This window comes from Procambarus clarkii, chromosome 38 (assembly GCF_040958095.1).
Source record: "Procambarus clarkii isolate CNS0578487 chromosome 38, FALCON_Pclarkii_2.0, whole genome shotgun sequence".
Lineage (NCBI taxonomy): Eukaryota > Metazoa > Arthropoda > Malacostraca > Decapoda > Cambaridae > Procambarus > Procambarus clarkii.
The window spans coordinates 23,772,103-23,797,113 of NC_091187.1; the positions used below are offsets into that span (position 1 = coordinate 23,772,103).

General features: G+C 45.9%; 1 protein-coding gene across 1 annotated transcript; it reads right to left on the bottom strand.

Moving 5' to 3' along the window:
- Positions 1-24,021: 24,021 nt before the first annotated feature.
- On the bottom strand, positions 24,022-24,678 carry LOC138372293 (uncharacterized). The gene has a single exon (XM_069337575.1). It carries the CDS (start codon positions 24,676-24,678, stop codon positions 24,022-24,024), a length of 657 nt encoding a protein of 218 aa, XP_069193676.1.
- Positions 24,679-25,011: the final 333 nt, after the last annotated feature.

Sequence of the window (25,011 nt, forward strand, 5' to 3'; positions counted from 1 at the left end):
GCAGCCTCTCAATTACAGTCACAATTAATATGACTGAAGAAACAGCCAGACAAATTGAACATGTATCATCAATTAATTCAACAACAACTCAATAGTAAATTTATCGAAGTTGTTGATAATGATGACCGAAAAATAGGTCACTATTTACCCCATCACGCTGTGGTGAAAGATTCATTGACAACGCCAATACGTATTGTCTTCAACTGTAGTGCCAAAGTGAAGGCAAACAGCGTGTCCTTAAATGAATGTCTCCAAACGGGACCTAGCCTAACACAAAGGCTACATGATGTACTATTACAATTCCGCACTGGTATTTTCGCTTATACTGCTGATATCAGTAAAGCTTACCTTAGAGTAGGCTTGCAAGAAGAGGATCGTAACTACACCAAATTTCTCTTGATTAAGGACCCACTGGATCCTAACAGTGACGTCATAACCTACCGGTTTGCCTCTGTGCTATTCGGAGCGACTTCCTCCCCGTTTCTACTTCAAGCCACATTAGATACACATTTGAGGAAGTCAAATAGCCCTTATAAAACCGAGATCAGTGACAACTTGTATGTCGACAATTTCCAGGGAACTACAAATGACAAATCCAAATTGGTAGAAATTTACTATGAGGCTAACCGTGAGTTATTAGGAGCCAATATGCCACTACAATCATGGGCCTCAAACAATAAATCATTAAACCAGATAATCGAGAAAGAATTTCCGGGTTATCAGGTGCCTAATCAATTATAGGTTCTGGGCGTGGAATGGAACACAGGTACTGACGAGATGAATGTCAAGTCAGTACAAACCAATAACTCATCCCTTACCATGAGAAAATTACTCTCGTATGTCAGTCAACCATTTGACCCTTTAGGCTTACTTAGTCCTATATTAATAAGGGGCAAACTCCTCATGCAGGAATGCTGGCAGAAACATATGGGATGGGATGATCCGTTGCCAATTGAGTTGGAAGATAAATGGCAGATACTCACAACGGATTTCAATCAATTAGGTGTTTTGAAATTTCCTCGTAATGCTTCAGGACAAAACTTACCCACATATTTGCACGTTTTTTTGCGATGCCTCTGGCAAAGCGTTTGGCGCTGCAGCCTACTTAGTCAATAGTGCACAATCAATTTTACTCACATCTAAAGCAAGAGTTGCTCCAATCAAGAAGAGATCTTACCTCAAATGGAGTTAACTGCATTACTGGTGGGAGTGATATTGGCTCATTGCCTGACCAAGACACTCAGTAATATCCACTTTGGTGAAATCGTAGTGTGGTCAGACAATGAGGCAGTCTTACAATGGGTGAGACATAACAACAATAAAACTCCCTACGTTAGTAATCGCGTTAGGGAAATTCATGAATTATCTGCTGGATATAAATTCAGACATGTCCCCACTAAGGACAATCCTGCAGATTACTTATCACGAGGGTTAACATTAAAACAACTAATCAAGTCTTCGATGAGGTTCAATGGACCTTCATGGCTTGTTAGTGGTCAGTGGCCCAAACAGAAGCCACAAGACATAGTGACCAGTATCACTACTCCCATGAAAGAACCAGAATCTCATCGAATCTCAGCTATTGATCCTCACAATTATTCTAACTTGAGTAAGTTATTAAGAGTGACAGGACATGTGTTTGACTTTCTTGCTAAGATAGGAATCAGACATAAGTTTCCCAACCCTATCCTCTACTGGATCAAGCGTGCACAACAAGAGACATATGGAAGTGAATATGAAAATCTTCCAGATAAATTAACCAAGTCTCTAGGTGTCTGGTACGATACCAACACTCATAATATATTAAGGTGTGGAGGACGTTTGCTTCATGCAAAAATTTATTTGGATACAAAGAATCAGATCCTTCTACCACGTCACCACATTATTACAAAACTTCTAGTTTTACATCACCATCAATATGGTACTTTGCATGGTGGAGTGTTAGACACTCTCGCCGACCTCAGACAGAAATATTGGCTTCCTCAAGGTCGTCAAACTGTCAAATTAATCATTAAGTTCTGTGTATTCTGCAAAAGATACGACGCTCGAGTGTGTCCTTACCCAGGACCTCCACCACTCCCTAAGGAGAGAGTAGTTCATCTTCGTCCCTTTGAGACCACTGGTGTCGATTACACAGGAGCCTTGCTTCTCACTGGCAATCCAGATAAGATACCAGTGAAAGCTTATATTTGCCTCTTCACGTGTGCTACCACACGAGGCGTACATCTAGAAGTGACTTCTAACATGAGTGCCGAAGCCTTCATCCAAGCTTTTCGTAGATTTGCAGCTCGCAGATCTTGTCCCAAACTAATGATATCTGATAATAGTTCAAATTTTGTGGCAGGAGAAGCCTGCCTACGGGAGATATGGAATCATCCAGAAGTGCAGTCTGTCCTGCGGAGACGACAATGCCAATGGAAATTTATTGCTCCCAGAGCCCCCTGGCAAGGTGGGTTCTACGAACGTATGATAGGGACTGTCAAGAAATGTTTAAGGAAGACCTTGCATCGACAGAAAATTAGATACTCCGAACTCCAAACACTCGTCGTGGAAATTAAGGTGCGAGTCAACAATCGCCCATTAACTTACCTATCAGATGATTTCTCACAGAGAGAGCCTCTGAGTCCCTCACAGTTAATACATGGAGGCCTGCTAAGCCCTCTGATACCTTTGGCAGAAGAGGACCCCGTCGACCCTTCCCATGTAACCAGGAGTGACTTAGTAGAAAGTTACCAATATCTCTCGAGAGTAATTGAAAGGTGGAATGAGGTGTGGACTCGAGAGTACCTCACAGCTCTGCGAGAGTACCACTATGGAGCTTCGAGCCCCTATAATAAAGTTCAACTCAGACCAGGAGACCTAGATTTGGTTGACAGTGATGGACCAAGGTCATAATGGCCTATAGGCAAAATTGTTGCTATCTACCCAGATCACCAAGGCATCCTGAGAGTAGTACGGGTTTTGTGCCGAGGCACTACTACTCTAAAAACATTAGAGAAGTTGGTACCTCTCGAATTAGCAGAACGAGAGTGTTTATCAGAACCAGCTTCACCAACAGTTTCCGAGGACAACAATTCTGATTCACCGAGCACCCGCCCCACTAGAGCAGCTGCTCTACAATGCAAACGGAAACTACAAGCCTATTATAGCTCTGACTAAGAGCAAATAAATTCCCATCCAATTTGAGTAATCATGATGATGCTGTGTTGTGATGTAAAGTAACAAATCAGTTACAAGTCACAATGACCCAAGACATACACCTCACAGTGGATTCTCAGTTACTTTAAATTGTATGCTTTAATTCTTAATTTGTTTGTCTAGACTATCCACTCTAACATTATTTCATCTAGAGCATCTACGAGTTTGCAAAACTTTAAGACTTAGTAACATAACAGTTACATGTCATCGCGACACCAGTCACAGAGTACATTGTAGGCTTTAGTAGTCATTAACTTTAGATGATTCACAATTCCATGTTTTCCATTTAACATGAGTTCCTTTACAAGACTTAAATTCTTGTACGTCCTTGACAATTAAGGGACATCCGTTATGTGTGTACTAACGTACTAACATACTAACCTTAATACTAACTTCGGGATAGGTACGTCAGTACTCATCATTGCACTGCGACCAGAGTTTTCTCCTCCCGGAGTTATGTTGGAAATTTCCAACACTAATAAACTACTATTGTATTATAATAAATCATCATCATTATATACTAACTACAGTAGTTATTAATTTCACTAATGGTAGTGTCAACATAAATTAAACCATTTCATCTGCGTATTAGTGCGAGAATTCTCATGAAATCGAGTAGCAACATTGCGTCAGATAATGTCTAGTTAGACACGTTTATTACCAATGTGTTAGAGAATTGAATGTGGTTCTCTAAAATTATCAGTATTCCGTGTAATAATTACCTACGGATAATATAACTCCCAATAATCCAAAACCGAGAGTTATTAACTGAAATTATTATCAGGTAGCAGTTTTATCTGTTACGTGCGAATGCCATGGAGAGAATAAAATCTTCTCCATTTCTCGTTTAACATCATCAAACGATTGTGAGACTTTTTTTTCTTTGACAGGTTATCAAAAGAATTAAGTCCTATTGATGTTATGTTAATCGTAACTACCTCGCAAGAGAGGCAGACCTTAAAAAGCAAGAGCTGCCAGTGGCAGATATTTAATCTTAAAGCCTAAGATCATAGGACCGCGGGAGCAAACCGCCAGGCGAAACCACTCGGGTAACACCTGTCACTTAGGTCGCTGGCTCCTCCTAGTTAACAACTAATAAAGGGTACCCGACGGATTCTCACTTCTTATTTATAGAAGTGTGGTGCTGTGCAATGGACTCGAGCTTTAGATACAAACTTAATATGAACATAAGCAGGCAAAGCGTTGCAGAACATAAAATGTGGGCAGTAATATTGGAAGGTTTGACGTAAACGACCGTTTTCTATAACAAAACAATTTATTCACAAAACAATAACTAAAACTACTACACAGTGAATTTACGTTACTTTACTGTCACTCCAGTGGCACATTAAAGAACAGCTAATCAACAGCCTGATGGACCCACGGTATCCTTATCCCGTCGTCGCTGACTGACTAATGACACTAACTGAACAAAGTGGTGCCCACTGGTGACGCAAGCTTGCAATCAATATTGTCACGGCTTCACGGTGATCAATACTCTAATCACAAAACTTGACTGGCACTCGCTGCCCACAACGAGGTACCAAGTAACAAGGCGGTTAATCCAAGAATGATAACCCCTTATAAAAAATCTTACGTTAACACTTGTCTCTCAGGACAATCAAAAACAAAAGTTACTCTAGTTGAATTTAAACAATTACGTTAATACACACGTGTCTCAACGACACTTAAATGGCAGCAATAACTCGTACATCAATTAATTACATCAACTTGAAAGTCAAGCATTCGGTGAGTAATTCCCAATTAATTACTGAATACAACAGCCTATTAATTCAGACGAGTATTGATAAAGCCTACTGTCTCTCAACTGACAGTTCTCTTCCGGTCTTACGACAAGATTACCTTAACGAGGGTAGACTACTGTACCACACACAAGGTTACATCACACTCCGTGTAAACAACAACATCAACACCTGGTGAATTCACTAAGTGGCAGTTACTAATTATCTTTAATTAGCTACGAGTGCTTAATCACTCTGTCCGCAGACAGATCTGATCAGTCCAACGAATTACAGCAGCTTAATTACAGCGCAATTGACTCTGATCATAACAGACCGTCAACCCCTTACGTTAATCAATCAATTAACGACAGCTCGTTAAATCGTTAACACTACGTTAGTCTTCACTTGACAATTCCTCCACTGCGTAAACTTCACTGTGACTGTTGCCTTTACACATCTCTACGTTAATCACAACAATGTTCAACGAAACAAGTGACCTCGTTAAGTAAATCGTGACCCCCGGTGACGTTAACTGACTTTAATTCTCACGGAATCCTTCACAGTACACAACGCCTTCCACCAAGGACAACTTGTCTACGGTTTACACACGGTACAACACAGTACATCCTTGCCACTCACGGCAAAACTTGTAAATCACTTCCCCCAGTAAATTATCCACCAATAATTCACACTTTACCACAACACAACAGTAAAAATTTATAACCAAGGGAAACCTCCCTGTTACCACTTTCACTGCTGAAAAAGGAAATCAATTACAGCGAATTACATGCACGGCACATAGAAAAAATAGAAGCAAATAACTCACTTTACTCTACCTCTGAATGTGTCACTAGGTGTCCTCACACACGTCAAAAATCACAGTTGGGCCCAACCTCAACTTGATGACGGCAAACAGGGTAGACTCACACGTCTCCAATTCCCATTCACCTCACCAGGTGGTCCCAGGGATAGAGGACAGACGGAACACTGGGGGCGAACCCAGCTTCAGAGTTTTATTACCCAAACGGAGACAGTGTACTTACATCAATCATGCGGGCCCGCAACCTTCTCCCACTCACTCATACACACGTCAAAATCACACTCCCGTTGCTGCTGCTGGATGATGATGTAGGCGTCCTCACTTCCTACACGTGGTCAGGTGGAGCACAGGGTCCTAGACCACGGGGTTAGCTCCACACACAGAGACCAGGGTGGTGCGACACACCGGCTTAGGCAGACCAGGGGTGCGCGCACAACAGCAGGGATGCGGTACCATGCCCTTTCACTTGACACGGTACCCCAGGATACGACGGTACACGGTGTTACACGGTACACGAGACTCGAGACCGAGTCCTTCACTGTTCTCTTTGGTAGGTCCTCAAAATTAGGAACTTTAAGGTTTCTCTCATAACACTGAAACTTTCTCTAGCACGTCTCACTGCAGTACCTTCAAGCCCAGATACGATAGACGGCGGATGTCACTTTCGTAGCCCGATAATTAACGTCTCACTCAGTCCAGTTGCTCTAAGATGGCGTCCCACAATTACGCGGCTAGATGACAAGTTCACACGGTTCGGTACAAGCACCTTTCCGATTACCGGATTCTTACGCACGGCACACGGAAAGATAGCAAGATGATAGGCGTGACTTTAGTAACGTTGCAGGCGGTATTTCCCGATGCTTGGCCTTGCACGGAAAATTACGACCTCCTCTAGCAACGTTCTAGGTAAGAATGTCTTTTCCCGCCAATACCATGCCTGGGGTACCATGCTGTACCCCTCAGCGTCTTGACCAATCACGGTTCAGCATTTCTGAGGCCCAGGAGCCCTGGCCAATAGTGCACCTGCCCCATGACGCTACCCCCTCTCACACGAGGTGGACACTTGATAGGGGGGTGGTCTACGGCCGTTAACCCCTCACACCTCCCTCTCTACACTTGACTTGTACAAAAATTCCCTGAAATCAACTCCCTTCTGTAATTCCCTTCACAGACCTGATACAGCGATCAGAATGACATCAATGGCTAGCAAATGTCCCACGCTGTCCAACGACACCCAACACGACTGTGGAAAAGTTATATTCAGAAAGTTGATTCACGGTGCACATCACTGGTGCACTAAGCAATTTCGTACTTAATTCAAGAGAGAGCAGGAAAAATATGTCTCCTGACATCAACCTCCCACTAAGGGTTTATTTAACTGGAAGCGAAATACACCCCACCATTTTACCAGCTCGATGGTGCACTGTGCACGAGTTGTCACACACACTTTGACAGCTCACTTCCGGCTGGGTAGTAGTGGGTGGAGACTCCGTTTTCTATGCATCGTCGCCCTGAGAGACTTAGGGTGACTCCTCCAGTTCGTCCTGGGTAGTGTTACCTGACTTAGGCGCAGAGTGCTCGGCTCCAGGGCCAGGCTCTAGCCGACTCGACGCCTCGAAGCTAGGCTGAACCCCAAGCTCTGCAGCTCCGGCTTCAGTCTGTCATACCGGACACACTAGCAACACCCTGGGATGGACTACCCGGAGAGGCACTATCTTCACTCTCCTCTGACCTTGATGACGCATCATCACGTTCCTCAGCTGTTAAGTGCAGACCGCTTACCTCACTGAGCACCGGGTCACTGACCTGCTCCTCTGGCGTGTGCGACCTGTTCAACCAATCAGCACCCACATTCTCGGTCCCCTTGATGTACTCGACCCTGAACTTAAACTGCGGTAAGAATAGAGCCCACCGCATAATCCTACGATTAGCGTTCTTCAATGTACCCAAGTGGCTAAGAGGCTGATGGTCTACTTGGAAGGTGAACCACCTTCCATACACATACTGATAGAACTTTTTAATGCCTACCACAGCTGCCAACAGTTCCCGCTCGACTGTCGAGTACCGACGCTCTACGTCACTCAACTTCCGGCTGTAGTAGGCGACCGGCCACACTAGGCCGTCATGCTCCTGCAGGAGTACAGCTCCCACTCCTGTGTTGGAAGCATCAGTTCTGAAGATGTATTCCTTATCTTCGTCGGGTAGCCTCAAGATAGGCTGCTCGACCATCTTCTTTTTCAAGCAAGCAAAAGAAGAGCCTTCCTCTCCCGTCCAGTTGACCTTAGTAGGGGCAGCCTTCTTTGTCAACTCTGTTAAGGGATAGGCTACAGAGGCGAAGTCTGGAATGAACTTCCTGTAGTAACCCACCAGACCAAGGAATGACCTCACTTGCGTTTTGGTGGTGGGTGGTATAGCATCCTGTATTTTCTGTATCTTATCAGGTAGAGGCTTGGAACAGCCTCCACCGATCACATGCCCCAGGTACTTGACCTCGGCGCATCCCACCTCACACTTTGTAGGTTTGGCGACCATGCCAACTCCTTGCAGCCGTGAGAATTCCTGTCTCAGCAGTTGCAAATGCTCCTCCCAGGTGGTAGAGTGGATAAGTACATCATCCACAAATATTTCCACTCCTTCGATGCCCCCCAGGACCTTCCTCATAGTCCTATTGAACACTGCGGGGGCGTTCACCGGCCCAAAGGGAAGAACAGTGAATTGATACAGCCCCTCACTAGTCATAAAAGCTGAGCATCTCTTGCTGTCTTGATGCAGTGGGATCTGCCAGAATCCCTTCGTCAGATCCAGCTTCGAGAAATAATTGCTTGGCGCCAGCCTAGCGAAAATCTCATCCTGGTTAAACATGGGTTCTGCATAAAACTCTATGACCGAGTTCAATTTCCTGAAGTCCAGACAAATCCTTACTCCCCCCTCAGGTTTCTTCACTATCACCATGGGGCTGGAATAGGGGGAAGTAGACTTTTCAATTACACCTTCTCTTTCCATCTCCTTCAGTTCAGCCCTGACCTGGGGAACTAGGTGATGGGGAACAGGATAAGGTTTGGTGCGTACCGCCTGTCTTTCCATTAGCGGTACTCGGTAGCCTTCCACATCAGCTACCTTGGTAACATCCGAGAGTACGCCACTGAACTCCTTAGTCAGCTGTCTGGCCTGCGTACTCTGCTCTGGGGTCAGTCGATCGCTAATCTTTACATCTTTGTATGTCTCCTTCTGTTTGCGATTATACAATCGTGGCTGACCTACCTCGCTGTCATCACTGATGACTGACACCCCTGCAATAAATGCAGTGTGTACTGGGTGGGGAACTAGCCCTGTCCCCTCCCGATTCCTCTTTGAAGATTTCTTACTTCCTTTACCCTGCCGCCTCTGTTCCTTGGACTGGGTAGTGACGACCTTGACTTGGCCACCAGCTGGAGCGGACCGCGCGGGTCCCTTTGAACTAGATCCCGTTTTCTGTTGGCGGAAAGGAGCAGACTTTCCCCGTTTTCCTTGCGCCTGCTGCCTCTGTTCCTTAGCTGGGGAGGCAGCCATGGCTTGGCTACCAGCTGACTGGCGCGTGACGTCACCTCCAGCTGGTGTGGGTCCCGTTTTCTGTGAGTCACTTCCACAGGATCGACTCTTACTATTTGACACTCCAGGGGCGTTTCCCAACAACAACCCGTATACAGCGCCCTTGCATTTCGCCGCTCGTATTTTACCTTTTATATATAGTGTGTCAACAATCAGGGATACCTCGATCATGTCTTTATGGTTACCATCAGGGTATCTTACACGAATGGTTCTGCCTGTCTCGTTCCCAGGCTCGACAAGGCTCTCTCGGACTATATGAGTGGTAGCTCCCCTGTCTCGATAGATCTTGGTCCATTTACCATTAACTAAACCTCTTGCTGTCTCCAGGGTGTGCTCCAGAGGATCACCTCCCTCGTGGGCACCCAGACCAGCAATCTGTGCGTGTGTTCCCCCCTTTTCTGCACGCTTGCCCTTCTTACACTGAGCTGCCCTGTGACCTGGCTAGTTACAAGTAAAACAGCCGGGTCCACTGACCTTGGGTGGCTTATGGCTTACTCTAGACTTATTCTCTTTAGGCCTAGCCTCGCTCCCTTAGGCTTGGTCAGGACGTCGGTTCTCAGATGAACCTCCCTGTCTTGGCCTGTGTGCCTCAGCCCACCTGTCGGCACATTCTGCCATAGCCTCATTAGAGACTATCTCATTTTCCTTGAGTTTAGCACGGAGCACAGGTTCCACTGCCTCCAAGAACTGTTCTCTAGTCATCAGCTCAAACAACGTATTGTCTTCCGGAACGACGGCGTTGTTCAACTCAAAATAGTGCTTGAGGCTCGACTCTAGCCTCTGCAACATGGCCTGGTACGTCTCCCCTTGACGCACTCTAATCTGACGGAATGCCTTCATTATTCCATCGGCCGAAATGCCATAGCCTTTCATTAAGGCTCGCTTCAGGGCATCATCTCTTCCCAGCTGTGGATTGCACCTTTGCAATCTCCAACCGGTTCTCTCTCTCCTGATGGGTATTCCACATTTCCATCACAAACTTAGACATCCCAGTTGCTGAGAGACCCATTAACCTGGCTTGTTCTCTCAGCATGTCTAAAGTGAATCCCGCCTGGGGTTGTACAGTCCCCATTCTGGCCGGCGATTCCTGCATCAACCTACCTGCTGATGCAACACTACCTTCCGCGAAGGTTTCTATAGGAATACTTTGGTGAGGGCGCGACCTCCCAGTAAGATCCTGAGGCGTACTACTTCTTCCACCTCCTACCACGTCTATTACACGAAAGTCGGCTAGGGGATTTTCCTCATCCTCTAAATCACTTCCCGGCGTTTCGTTCGCCGAAGCGTGACTAGCGTTATGCCTTTCAGGTGACGCTTCTCTCTCTGACGTGTCCCTAGTGTCATGGAGTGCTGGCAACTCCTGACCGACCCATGCCTGGCGTACCCGCTGCACCCAGGCCCTGTGTCCCATCACATACTGACGGCATTCCTCCTCCGTCTTACTACCCGCATCATCTGGCATCCTGCCATAGACAGTCACATACAGATACACGTACTCTTCCCTGTAGTCCACAGACATACTGACAGTGTGTGTTGGTGTGTGTACCTACTTGTGACAACTGTGACAACACACCCCCAACAATACTGTTCCACAATGTTCTGCAATTTGAGACTTTTTACTTTAATGATCAAAAGTCCGTGCACGGGCTCGAACCCAAGTGACACAGCCCCACGTTGGGCGCCAGAACTGTGAGATTTTTTTTCTTTGACAGGTTATCAAAAGAATTAAGTCCTATTGATGTTACGTTAATCGTAACTACCTCGCAAGAGAGGCAGACCTTAAACAGCAAGAGCTGCCAGTGGCAGATATTTAATCTTAAAGCCTAAGATCATAGGACCGCGGGAGCAAACCGCCAGGCGAAACCACTCGGGTAACACCTGTCACTTAGGTCGCTGGCTCCTCCTAGTTAACAACTAATAAAGGGTAGCCGACGGATTCTCACTTCATATTTATAGAAGTGTGGTGCTGTGCAATGGACTCGAGCTTTAGATACAGACTTAATATGAACATAAGCAGGCAAAGCGTTGCAGAACATAAAATGTGGGGCAGCAATATTGGAAGGTTTGACGTTAACGACCGTTTTCTATAACAAAACAATTTATTCACAAAACAATAACTAAAACTACTACACAGTGAATTTACGTTACTTTACTGTCACTCCAGTGGCACATTAAAGAACAGCTAATCAACAGCCTGATGGACCCACGGTATCCTTATCCCGTCGTCGCTGACTGACTAATGACAATAACTGAACAAAGTGGTGCCCACTGGTGACGCAAGCTTGCAGTCAATATTGTCACGGCTTCATGGTGATCAATACTCTAATCACAAAACTTCACTGGTGCTCGCTGCCCTCAACGAGGCACCAAGTAACAAGGCGGTTAATCCAAAAATGATAACCCCTTATAAAAAATCTTACGTTAACACTTGTCTCTCAGGACAATCAAAAACAAAAGTTACTCTAATTGAATTTAGACAATTACGTTAATACACATGTGTCTCAACGACACTTAAATGGCAGCACCTCTAACACCTCTAACCACTGGTTCCAACGAGTTCGCAACAGCAACAACCCCAGCCCTGGATAGATGCACCCCATCATGAGCATACATTTCATTTCTTCCATAGAAGTGTTCCCAGTTGTCTATGAAAGATATTGCATTTGATTTGCAATATCTTTCCAGCCGGCAATTGACACCAAGTGCCCTCGACATCCATTCATTTCCCACTCCCTTTCTTGGAAGAATGCCACATATGATCGGGATTCCTCCCTTGCTCCTAACTAATTCAATGGCTGTCCTGAATCTCTGTATTAGTTCCTCACTCCTAACTCGCCCAACATCATTACCCCCTGCACTAATACAAATAATGGGTTTGTTCCCATTTCCCGTCAAAATATCATTCATGTTTCCAATGATATCACCAATTCCAGCTCCCGGATAGCAAACCCTTAATCTGTTCCCCCTATCTCTGGCACAAAACGTTCTGTCTAAATACCTCACCTGGGAATCTCCCACAACCAAAATTCGCTTCGGTACCTCCTTAACTTTCTGAGCAGCCTGAGGGGCTTGCGCTCCGCCGCTCCTCGCTGGTTTCCGTTCCGAGTGAACTGCAGGCTCACCACAGCACTCGTCCTCCAACACGGCAAATGAATTTGCTGTCCTTAGGGCGTCTGTAGGTGGCCTTGTCAAGGTCTTCTTAAGACCCCTGTCCTTCACGACTCTCCACGATGAGGTCCCGTCAGCACTGGTCTCCTTCTTCGTTTCCTCCCAAAGTCTTAGCTGTCGTACCTCCTCCCGCAGGGAATCCATCTCTGCTCTCAGAGCTCCAACCAGACTCACCAAATTCTTCACTAATCCTTCCATTATTGCAATAATAATGTTACAACAATCGGAGCTCCAGCAAACACAACCTCTCACTGTGACTGCACCTGACTGACTGTTAGATAATAACAATCTAATCATTTATTTATGCAAAATCTAAACAACAACTAAATAAAATCACTCCCTGACTAAACACTTCCTATTGAGGCACGAAATGAACTATTTACCTATAACAACTCTTAGCAAGTTTACCTTGTCTACGGGACCAGCTGATGGGGTGCTGATCATTTGAAGAGGTGTAGATGGTTGTCTTCACCAATCGCTGGCCTAGCCCACACAGTTTTTACCTAGCTCTCCTCACCACTAGCGAGAGCTAGGGAGTATCAATCAGCCAGGATACTAGTTTACTAGGCAAGGTTTAAATTGAACAACTAATCTCTGTTGTACTGAAAAACCCAGATGGTTGAACTCTTATAAACTGATGGTAATCGTACAGGCATCTTAGGGAAAGGCTATTTCCAATTATAGTATTAACTAGTGAACTGAATTTGAACGTTGTGAATTACTAAATATGGAGGGCTTTGGTGACACTTGAGTCAGAGTGGTCAAGATTCATCCGCATCCTAGACTAGTCCTCTCCTGTTGACGTCACTGATGGTGACTTATTCATTATTCCTACAATTGAGAATACTCTTGATACATGAACAGGTATATTATTGAATACAATTTGAATGAAAACTTGAATTTCTCTAAATTACTGAATTTTGTTAAATAATTCATTATATGTTGCTTTAAGACAAAGGAGACGACCATCTTGTAATCTTATCTGCTAATCCCTGGAGATATGACCTTTCTCTACCGAGTCAGGTCGACTACCGTCTGACTCCAAACTTTCAATACTGAATGAGTATTTTGATTTGTTATATGCTACATTAATTAAGGTGCGTGAGGGCATGTTTTTGAGCGATTGCGAGATTTACATAGGACTAGCAGTGAAGGAGTTAAATAAAAATGTCTGCGTGTTGGAATAGCTTGTTTTGAAAAAAATTGTTTATTCATATGCACTTGGAATACTACTAAAAGCCCCGTTGAAGTCTACCTATGCTCAATAAACGATCCTCAAAGAAAGATTAACAAAGATTAAATTACATCATCTAGAATGGCGAAGAAGATGAAATAGGGTTGACATGATAATTGTGAATGAATGGAAATGACAAAGGGGGATATTAATAGGCTATTAATACTATAAACATGAGACAGAACACGAAACAATGGGTATAAATTGAATAAGTTTTAGATTTAGGAAAAGACCTGGGGTAAATACTGGTTCGGTAACAGGGGTGAACTCTAAGATACATGATAGTTCATCCTCTGTGCTGCTCCAGCTTTGCTATGTGCAATAGCCCATGGTGGTTTCATTCATTCCTATGCTAAATAAAAGACCCTTGGCCAGACACTATAAATATAAAGCTTCCAGATAAGTAAGGGGTTAAATAGGACCTTCTGAATATTAATGGAGTTACATTATGGATGTGTATAAATGGAGAAGAAAGGGGGTATTAATAGGGAATAGATGCAGCTTCGTACCCTCCTACCATCACCATCTCAGCAGCCGTGCTAGCAGACGTGCTGTCTACAAACGCTAACGTCCCCACTGTAACGGGGGGGGGGGGAGGAGCGGAATTGAAAAAAGATGATCAAGTAAAGTAAAGTAAAAGGAAGAAGGGAAGGAATGGGTGCAAGGGTTTAAAAGTAAGGAAGTAAGTAATTATCAAAAGAAGGCACCAAACTGGGAAGGCTATGTAGCACCATCAAATGCGCAAAATAATCAGAGGGCGCTAAATATCACCAAGGATGCCAATACGAGAACAAAAACGCATAAGTCGAACGATATCAAAAGTATCCGAGTCACCAAGAATTCTATTGAGGGACAGGCGACCGCGAGGGGCTGTCGGAAAGCAAGACACACGCTCGTCCTGGAAGTCAGGACATTCAAGAAGGACATGCACGACCGTAAGAGGGACAATGCAACTAGGACAATAAGGAGCAGGGCGGCGCTCCATCAAGTGACCATGGGTTAAGCGAGTATGGCCAATACACAACCTCGCCAGAGCTGTTTCCCACCGCCGGTTGCGGTGGAAGGAGGACGGCCACGAGGAAACACAACATTTAAGAGTACGTAGTTTGTTACCAGTAACAGACAACCAAGAAGCCTGCCAACAGGTAAGGACGGAGGAATGGATAACCGGGTAAAAGTCAGAATACGGAATACCTTTACGAGAGATGGGACAAGAGCGGACAGCTTCCTTGGCAGCAGCATCCGCACGCTCATTTAAAGACACACCAATATGGCTGGGAACCCAACAAAACTCAACCGACTTAAATTTACTGTGAACAAGAAACAGCCAATGCTGGATCTCGACAACTACTGGATGAACCGGATTAAAAGAGCCGAGAGCCATGAGGGCACTACGAGAGTCAACAACAACTACAAAGGAAGACTGACAACGAGAAAGCAGGAGACGAAGAGCATAGAGAATAGCATAAAGCTCCGCTGTAAAGATGCTAGTCTCCGGAGGTAAGCGACACATATAAGTGCGATCAGGAAAAACAACAGAGTAGCCAACACCATCCGCAGACTTAGACCCATCGGTAAATACAGAAACGGAGCGGGAGTGAGAAGAAAAGTGCTCAAGGAAAAGGCGTTTTAGAACCGTAGGAGGGATAAAAGCTTTAGTGATACGGGTCAAGGATGTACAAAACTGCGGAAGAGGGACTCTCCACGGGGGCAAAGAAGGAACAACACGAGAAGAAACATTTGAAATACGAACGGAAAGAGAGTCCTGTAGGCGAGATAACCGGACAGAAAGAGGGAGGCGGTGAAGAGGAACAGGAACCGCAGGAGAGGTAAAAGTTAAAGCACGACAGAGGCGAGAGGAAGGATGTTGTAAGGACCGCGCAAGATAGCGAAGACAGTAGCAATCACGGCGGTCTTGGAGAGACAGGAAACCAGTGTCAACATACAGGCTAAGGACGGGAGTCGAACGAAAGACACCAGAACTGAGGCGCAACCCAGTATGGTGCAAAGCATCAAGACGGCGAAGAGTAAAAGGAGAAGCAGACGAGTAAGCAGGGCAACCATAATCGAGCTTAGACAGGACGAGAGAGGAATGTAAAGCAAGGAGAGTGCGCCTATCTGCCCCCCAAGAAGTATGGGACAAGACCCGAAGGAGGGTAAGGGCCTTAGAGCACTCAACACGGAGGTAAGAGATATGGGGAGACCAAGACAAACGAGTGTCAAGGAATAACCCCAAAATCTTCGCGGAATCTTTGTACTCAAGGGGATGACCATAAAGTGACAAAGAGGGACGAACAACGACCCGTTTCCACGTAAAAGTCATGGCACAAGTCTTAGAAGTAGAGAACTTGAAGCCATGATCGGTGGCCCAAGACGACACAGCATCAATTGCAAGTTGAAGCCGGCGCTGAAGGAGAGGCGAATCATCACCCTGACAGCAAAGGGTAAGATCATCGACATAGAGAGCGGAGAAGACACCTGAAGGAAGAGAGGAAAGAAGACCATTGAGGGCAACCAGAAAAAGAGTAGTGCTCAGAACACTACCCTGGGGCACACCTTCGTATTGCTGAAAAGAGGCAGAAAGAGCGGTACCAAGGCGTACCCGAAAGGAACGACGAGAGAGGAAGCTGCGGAGAAAGAGAGGGAGATGACTGCGAAGGCCAAAAGAATGAAGTTGAGATAGAATATGATACCGCCAAGTCGTGTCATAAGCCTTTTCCAGGTCAAAAAGGACGGCAACAATGGAGGTCTTCGCAGCAAAAGCAGTACGAATATAGACCTCCAAGTTCACCAGGACATCTGTCGTGCTGCGGCACTTGCGGAAACCAAATTGAGAAGGGGAGAGGAGGTGATAGTGTTCCAGGAACCACATCAGACGAACGTTAACCATACGTTCAAAGAGTTTGCAGACACAACTTGTGAGGGCAGTAGGGCGAAAGTCCTTAGGGGAAGTACCCAGAAACCCCGGTTTGCGAACAGGGAGGACAACGGCATCGAGCCAGTCCTCAGGGACTGACGACGGCTCCCAGATCCGATTATTCAGACTCAGTAAATACTGAGACGTGCACGGAGGGATATGGCGAAGCATCTCATAATGAATACCATCGGAGCCTGCCGCCGTAGAACCGCAGAGGGCCAGGGCAGAACGAAGTTCAGAGAGAGAGAAGGGATCATTATAGGGAAGCTGAAGACGAGTGCAGAAATCTAAAGGACGAGACTCAAGGACAGGTTTACGAAGAAGGAAAGATTGGGGAAGATGAAGACCAGAGCTAACAGAAGAAAAGTGGGAACCCAGTACGGAAGCGACCTGCAACGGGTCCGCCACAAGAGTATCATGGAGGTGAAGGACCGGTGAAACATCGGGAACGAACTTACCCGCTATCTTGCGGATACGCTTCCAGATCTGGGCCAGAGGAGTTTCGGACGTAATTGTTGAGACATAAGATGCCCAACATTCACGTATAGCCATACGGATGGCCCTACGGGCCACTGCACTCACTTTCCGAAAGAAAAGAAAAGAATCGGTCGTCTGCCTACGGCGGTGCCTCTTCCAGGCTGCACGCTTACAGCAGACAGCCCGAGCACAGTCCGCATTCCACCAGGGAACGCACTTCCGTGGACCCCGAGAGGAAGAGCGAGGAATAGAGCGGAGGGCAGCGTTGAAGACAGTGTCATGAAAAAGGAGGAGAGCGCGAGAGAGAGGCAGAAAGGAGAGGTCAGAGAGAGCAGCACTGAGGGTAAATAGGGTCCAGTCCGCCTTAGCAAACTGCCACTTAGGGAAAGAAAGGGAAGGGCGAAGAGAGAAAAAGGAAAGAAGGATGGGGAAATGATCACTTCCATGGAGGTCATCAAGAACCTGCCACGTGAAATCTAAGTAAAGAGAAGAAGAGCAGAGAGAAAGATCAAGACAAGAAAGGGTGCGAGTCCGAGAGTCCAAATGAATGGGCTCACCAGAATTCAGAAGAGACAGGGAAGAATAGAGGAGAAACGGCTCAAGAAGGCGACCCCGGGTATTCGTCAGAACGTCACACCAAAGAGAATGACGACAATTGAAGTCACCCAGCAGGAGCACAGGCTCCGGCAAGGAGTCTAGGAGGTGTATCAAATCAGGAAGAGAAAGCGGGACACTCGGGGGGAGATAATTGGAACAAACTGTGTACCATTTCCCCACAAAGATACGAGCTGCAGAACAATGGAGAGGCGAAGGAAAAAGTAAAGGAACAAAGGGAACATCAGCACGAATCAAGAGAGCAGAAGAATTAGAAGCCCCAGCAACGGCTGGGGGGGGGGGGGGAGAAAGGAATAGCCACGAAAACGACCAGGACGAGCACCAAGCATCGGCTCCTGGAGACAGACACAAAGGGGCGAAAACCGCGAAATCAGAAGTTGGAGTTAGAGGAAATTGGCGTAATAACCTCGAACGTTCCATTGAAGAATGGACAACGACGAGAAGAGAAAGGACGAAAACAGAGACCAAGGAAGAAACAAAGGCGAAAGAGCAACAGAGCACGTTAAAGAATATCAGGGTCGGGATCAGGGTCAGCAAAGTCAGGGTTAGGGGGCATGGGTAAACTGAGCAAAGACGGAGGGAAGGAAACGGAAGAACAGATCAGAGGAGGGCGGGGTGGGTCCGGAGGTGGAGGAGGAGGAGAGAATGGAGAGGAGCAGTCAAGGACAGCAGCAGGAAGAGGGGGGGGGGGTAGAAAGAGGGGGGAGTAGAAAGAGGGGCGCGCACCTCAGCAAGGGCCGCAACCGAGAGGGAAGCGGGGGCTAAAGAAACCTCCATAGCAGGAACAGGGGGCGCAACCACCGAAATGGGAGGGGAAGGAGCGAGAGAGGCAGAAGTAGGGGCCGAGGAAGAAAGCGAAACCTTCTTACCCGCCGGGGAGGAGGAAGGAGAGGAGCCAGGCTTATGCTTCTGACTTAAAGAGACAGGTGTCCCAGCAACCACGTACTGGGCAACGGATTCTAGCGTCTCAACAGGAGGAGCTGAACGAGAGCACACATGACGGCCGTTTGGAGAGCGATGGACATCAGCCCGCACCGACAGGCGGCGGGGAGTCAAGAGACAGAGGGGAAGGATGGGAAGGAGGAACGGAGGGAGACGAGGAAGAAGACACAGGAGACAAGACAGACCGGGTAGAAAGAGGGGGAACCCCAGACAGAGGACCAGGAGGTGGATCCTTCGGGAGAGAACCCAAAGGAACAGAGGAGGGGGCAGTGGGCGTATCAGGGTCCAAGGTCCGGAAACGGTTGTGAGTCTGAGAAAGGTGGGAAGGATGAGGAGAGGAAGAGCGCAACACGCGAGCATAAGAGATATTAGCATAAGGCGGGAGCCAGCGAACCTGCCGTCTCGCCTCAGGAAAAGATAAACGCTCCCGGTGCTTCAAGTTGAGGACGGCTGCCTCAAGCTTGTAATGGACACACACACGGGAGAAGGTAGGATGGGCCTCACCGCAGTTGAGGCAACGAGCCTGGGGAGTGCACTCCGACTTAGAGTGACCTTCACCACCACACAAAGGACAGAGAGAGACAGTCCAAGAGCAGCGGAGGGCACCATGCCCAAACCTCCAGCACTTGTTACAGAGCCGAGGGGAAGGAATGTACTCCTGGACAGAGCACCTGGCACCAGCAAGAATGACAGAGGGTGGAAGGGTCCTACCATCAAAGGTAATCTTCACAACCCGGAGGGGTTGACGGCGACTACCACGAGGGGGACGAGTAAACGTGTCCACCTGGAGAATAGAATGGCCCTGGGCAGCAAGGATATGTCGAATATCGTCGTGGCAGTCGCGCAGGTCCCATACACCGGTCGCAACATGGGGCGGGAGCAGAATAGTGCCAACAATGGCATTCAACTGAGCGTTCTCCGAGACCTGAACAGGGTCTCGCCAAGGCAGGATAAGGCAGCCAAGCGGGAAGCAGCATCCTGAGAAGGAGCAGCAACGACACGTGTACCGAGACGAGTGGGGTTGAAAGTAATGGAGGCATCCACGGAATCAACGAGATGTCGATGGAGGGAGAAATCGTCAGGAGGCGCAGAATCAAGAGGGAGGAGATCAAAATATTTGACCCACGAAGTGGGACCAAACAAGGCTTGATAGGTAGCAGAACTGGAAGGAATCGAGCGAGGGCGGCCGTGACGAGGACGGCGGTGAGAACCCCCAGAGAGGGGTTAAAAGGCACAGTAGTTACAACTAGAGATGGAGCCGCGCCAGGGGACGAGCTAGTCACCACTGGGGGCTTGGGGCTCGACCCAACCGCAGAGGAGGGAGGGGAGCCAGGGGAAAGAGTCAGAGAGGCCAAAGGAGGAGCAAGGTCGGGGCCCAATGCAGCGGAGGCTACAGAGCCCGGTCTTCCAACACGGACCGACTCGGGGGCTTGGTCGCCCACCCCACGAGCCTGAGAAGGTAAAGCAGAAACAGTCAAAACAGGGGTTATCATCATGACGAAAAGGAAAATTCATTCACGAATGTGCCCCCACACCCACCATGGAGCCACAATTAGCGGCAGGACACCCAACAAGAAGCTATCGCCGATCTTGCCGGGGCCTCCTAGGGGTGCGTCGTGAGTATACGCCCCACAAACGCCACCTTAAGAACCGACAGTCCGTCGAGATCGGGTTCAGTGACGAAAGGGGGATTGACAATAAAAGGTTCCCCTCGCTCTCGACGTCGGGTACTACAGTTCTACGGGTGCAAGAGTATGCCTCCTCCAGCACCCGGGCGTCAAAATAGCAGAAGTCCAAGGGAAGAACCAGAACAAGCAAAAGGTCGGCAGGAAACAGCAAGCAGATAGTAGAAGAGGGGGGAGAAAAACGAAACAGAAGGAAAAGGAAAAGGTGCTCAGCAGAATTGGAAAGGACGGCAGCAGGAGCACAAGGCTAGAAAAGGACAGAGGACTGTCCCAAGGAACATCACACTCCAGCAGCTGCCCACTAAGCCCCCCCTCACGGCAACAACGGCGCTGAGCGGGGAGGGGGGTGGAAGGGTTTAGAAAACGTGAACGGGAAGGGGGAACTCGTCTGTGGGACAACAGAAAACGAGAGACGCACGGGAAGGGTGGAGGTAGGAAGAAGAGAAGGAAGGAGGAGGAGTAGAGTGATGTAGGAGGAGTAAGTAGGAGGGATAAGAAGGAGTAGGGAGAGTAGAATGGTTGTTATTCTATATATGATGTTATACTATACTGATGTTCTGATGAAAGCTGCCACTACCTGTCATTGAAACTAAATCTTAATTCCTTTTAAACAATGCAACAGGAACACTGCTTAATTTAGTTATCTCTCTTCTTGTTCATCTAGTTATCTCTAGCCTTAACTCTTACTTCAGGGGACATTGATTCAAAAAGAGGATTGAATAAAACTCAAGCTTGTTATTCTACACATAGACATTTATTAAATCAAATTATTTCAATTTTCAGCAATTGATATTTAGCATTTTGACATCCTATTATTTAACACAATATTGACCAAATTAAGAGGGGGGGGGGGATAACCCACTCCATACACGCCCACACCATATATGGCTATGCAGGCGATGAGTCACAATAACGTGGCTGAAGTATGTTGACCAGACCACACACTAGAAGTTGAAGGGACGACGACGTTTCGGTCCGTCCTGGACCATTCTCAAGTAGATAGCTTAGTCGATAGCAAGTTAGCCATATATGGCTAAATGGTTCAGACTCCACTAGCTAGTCACCACTAAGACACCCAAGCAAGACAATGCATTACTGACACTTTTACCTCACAACTCAGACGGGTACACCCAGATGGTGACTGGCATCCACCAGGGTGGGAAGACAGGCTGGTCACCTCTCTGTGCAAGGCGGTCGCTCACTGCTCAAAACACCTCCCTGGCCGAGCCAGGGGTGTGGGCGAAAACCTGACTCCAATAACTATTGTTTTGGGCTCTGAGAACTAATAATTAAATATATACTTCGATAGCTATGAAGGACCACAACTTTTTGAGAAAAAGTGGAAAACAAAAATAAAGCAATGGAAAAACTGATCCCAAGAACTAGTGTCCTATGGATCTTAGTAAGACTGTAATTCTTATATAAATGGAGTCAAATTAACTTACACAAAATTGGGGGTTACATGCTAAAAGATGAATACATCCCTAGCATTATTCTGGTGCTGGTTCTTCACCAGAGTAAATCAAATATGAAAATAAACAAGATTGATTATATAACATTAATTGAAGGTAAATGCTCCTCAATATACTACTGAAATGTTGAACAGTATCAGTAAATCAATGGGTTAGTAATTGATCTCTTTGAGAGATCACTACTGTAACTAGAGGTAAATGCTCCTCAATATACTACTGAAATGTTGAACAGTATCAGTAAATCAATGGGTTAGTAATTGATCTCTTTGAGAGATCACTACTGTAACTAGAGTTATTGCTACAGATAAAAAAGGGATAGCTTAGCTGTAAATCTAGTGAGGTGTAATCAGTTGCTACGCTCCACCGACGACGTGTTGCATAGGGCAAATTGTTGCACGAAACGGTGGGGAAGCCTAGCACCTCGGTTGGCGTCGCCTTGGTACTGAAAGGAAATTACATTGTAGAAATCTTCTACATAATAAGTAACTACAAATAAATCCTAAATCATGAATATAACAATGGAAATTATCAGCTAATATCTGAGCAATTTATGTTCAAGCACTGTAGTTCTCTTTGGAGAAAATACTGAAATTAATTATCTATTTAGATGGTAAATTTACTTAAGACACGTACGGGATTGTATTATTTTGCATTCGGCCTAACGACTGCTAGTCTAAATGTTAACTGTGGCCACATGATAACAAACAGATGAACCTAGCTGCCGAGCCGCGTGTCCGTTGATGTGGAGACTTGAGCAATTCTTCGTCCTCTAGCTGCTGCTTGAAAGGCGTTAACTCTGGAATTGCAGATATGCTAGTCTGGGACACGGCTATTGTGCCAAATAACGTAGCACCGCTCAATTGATCGTGGGAGCGAAATAAGTAGGTCAAAACGTAGCTCTGCTATACGCTGTCAATGACGTCCGAGTCGTGCTCTCTCGTTCTCTCGTGTCTAGTGACGCTTTCCCGTCTTCCTCCTCTTCCTTATTGCGCATGCGCGGCTCTCGATAGACATCTCGAGCATAAATGAATATGTATATATCGCAATTGACTAAGAAAGGAAGAGGAAATGTCGAGTATTAATATCACATTAAATTCTTCTGTGATAAAAATAGAATTTCTCGTAACATAAATTGGTTTATTAAAGTTGTGCAACTAATCGAGGAAATGAAAGTAAAATCATTTACATCAAAGTAATTTCCTCTAGAATGTTTAATATTAATTAAATAAGGGAGTTCCAGTAAGTAGTAGTATACTACGAAATTAAACTTATTAGTAAGTAACTTTTTTCAGTAAAGGAAATGATAAACTGGACTCTTGTTCTAAATCCAACTAAATGTGGAGAGAATTCATGTTACTGCCTGTCGTTCCTCACGTCGTCATTCTGACTAGGAAGAATTTGGCAGTGAATAAATCATGATAATGATTTAATCTACAAGTTAGTAATTTTAGTAACTACTTTGGTTAATACAAAGGTTGTATAAAATACAAAGATGTTTAAAATTGTTGGTTATTTCCAACATAACTCCGGGGAGAGAAAACTCGGGTCGTAGTTCAGGTATTAGTACTAACGTACACCTGTTTCTCTATCCTGAAGTTATATTCATGGGTTAGTAGGTTAGTACGCACCTAACGAATGTCCCGAATCTGTGGTAGATGACTCTAAGTCAACATAGGGACGTAAATAAACATTGAAAATTATTGAATAATTCCTTTGTAAGAAACAGAAGGATATTAACAAAAAATAAATTATGAATAATTGATTCATTTAAGATTAAGGAGACCTCATCAATACAGTGAGGCTACTGTCCAGGGTCACAATGACTCGTAATTAATTACTGGATATCAACTCATCACTGCATCAGCGTGGTCACCTCAAGTTTAAATGACAAGTTATCTGCTCTTGAAAAGAATCAAAATATTGTTTAAGTTTCTGTTTGCAGTTCTGAGCAGCGACTCTTGATGGTCTTGTGCTCGGTTGAGTAGAATCATTGTTCTCTGAAACTTGGGTTACAGGTATATCTGTAGAACACTCGTGTTCTGCTAACTCTAAAGGTACTAATTTCTCTAGTGTTTTCAAGGTAGTAGTGCCTCGACACTGAACTTTAACTATTCGTAAAACACCATGGCGGTCAGGATGGATGTCAACAATTGTACCTATAGGCTAATCTGACCTGGGTCCATCACTGTCTACTAGGACAAGATCACCTGGTTTAAGTTGAACTTTATTGTATGGGCTTGCAGCTCCATAATGATATTCTCTTAAAGCAGTTAAATATTCACGTGTCCAGACCTTGTTCCATTTCTCTATTACTCTTGAAAGGTGTTTATAACTCTCCACCACCAAGTCACTTGCTTTGACACACGAAGGGTCAGCTGGATCCTCGTCTCCTAGAGATATTAGAGAACTCAGAAGACCACCATGAATCAAATGAGAGGGGCTTAGGGGTTCTCTTTGGGAGAAATCTTCTGTTAAGTAGGTTAGAGGTCTGTTGTTGACTCGTGCTTCAATTTCCACGACAAGGGTCTGTAACTCGGTGAGATTAATTTTCTGCCGGTGTAAGGTTTTTCTTAGGCATTTCTTAACAGTTCCCACCATTCTTTCGTAAAAACCGCCGTGCCATTGTGCTCTTGGAGGAATAAATTTCCAATAGAATTGTCTCTGTTTGAACACAGAGTGTACTTCTGGATGGCTCCATATTTCTTGTAAGCAAGCTTCTCCTGCCACGAAGTTAGATCCATTATCTGAGATCATTAATTTTGGGCAAGATCTTCGTGCAGCAAATCTACGAAAGGCTTGCAGAAAGGCTTCTGCATTCATGTCAGAAATGACTTCTAAATGTACTCCTCGTGTGGTAGCCAACAGACGCCCTAAGGACAGCAAATTCGTTTGCCGTGTTGGAGGACGAGTGCTGTGGTGAGCCTGCAGTTCTCTCGGAACGGAAATCAGTGAGGAGCGGCGGAGCACAGGCCCCTCAGGCTGCTCAGAAAGTTTAGGAGGTACCAAAGTGAATTTCGGTTGTGGGAGATTCCCAGGTAAGATATTTAGACTGAACGTTTTGTGCCAGAGATAGGAGGAACAGATTAAGGGTTTGCTATCCGGGAGCTAGAATTGGTGATATTGTTGGAAACATGAATGATATTATGACAGGAA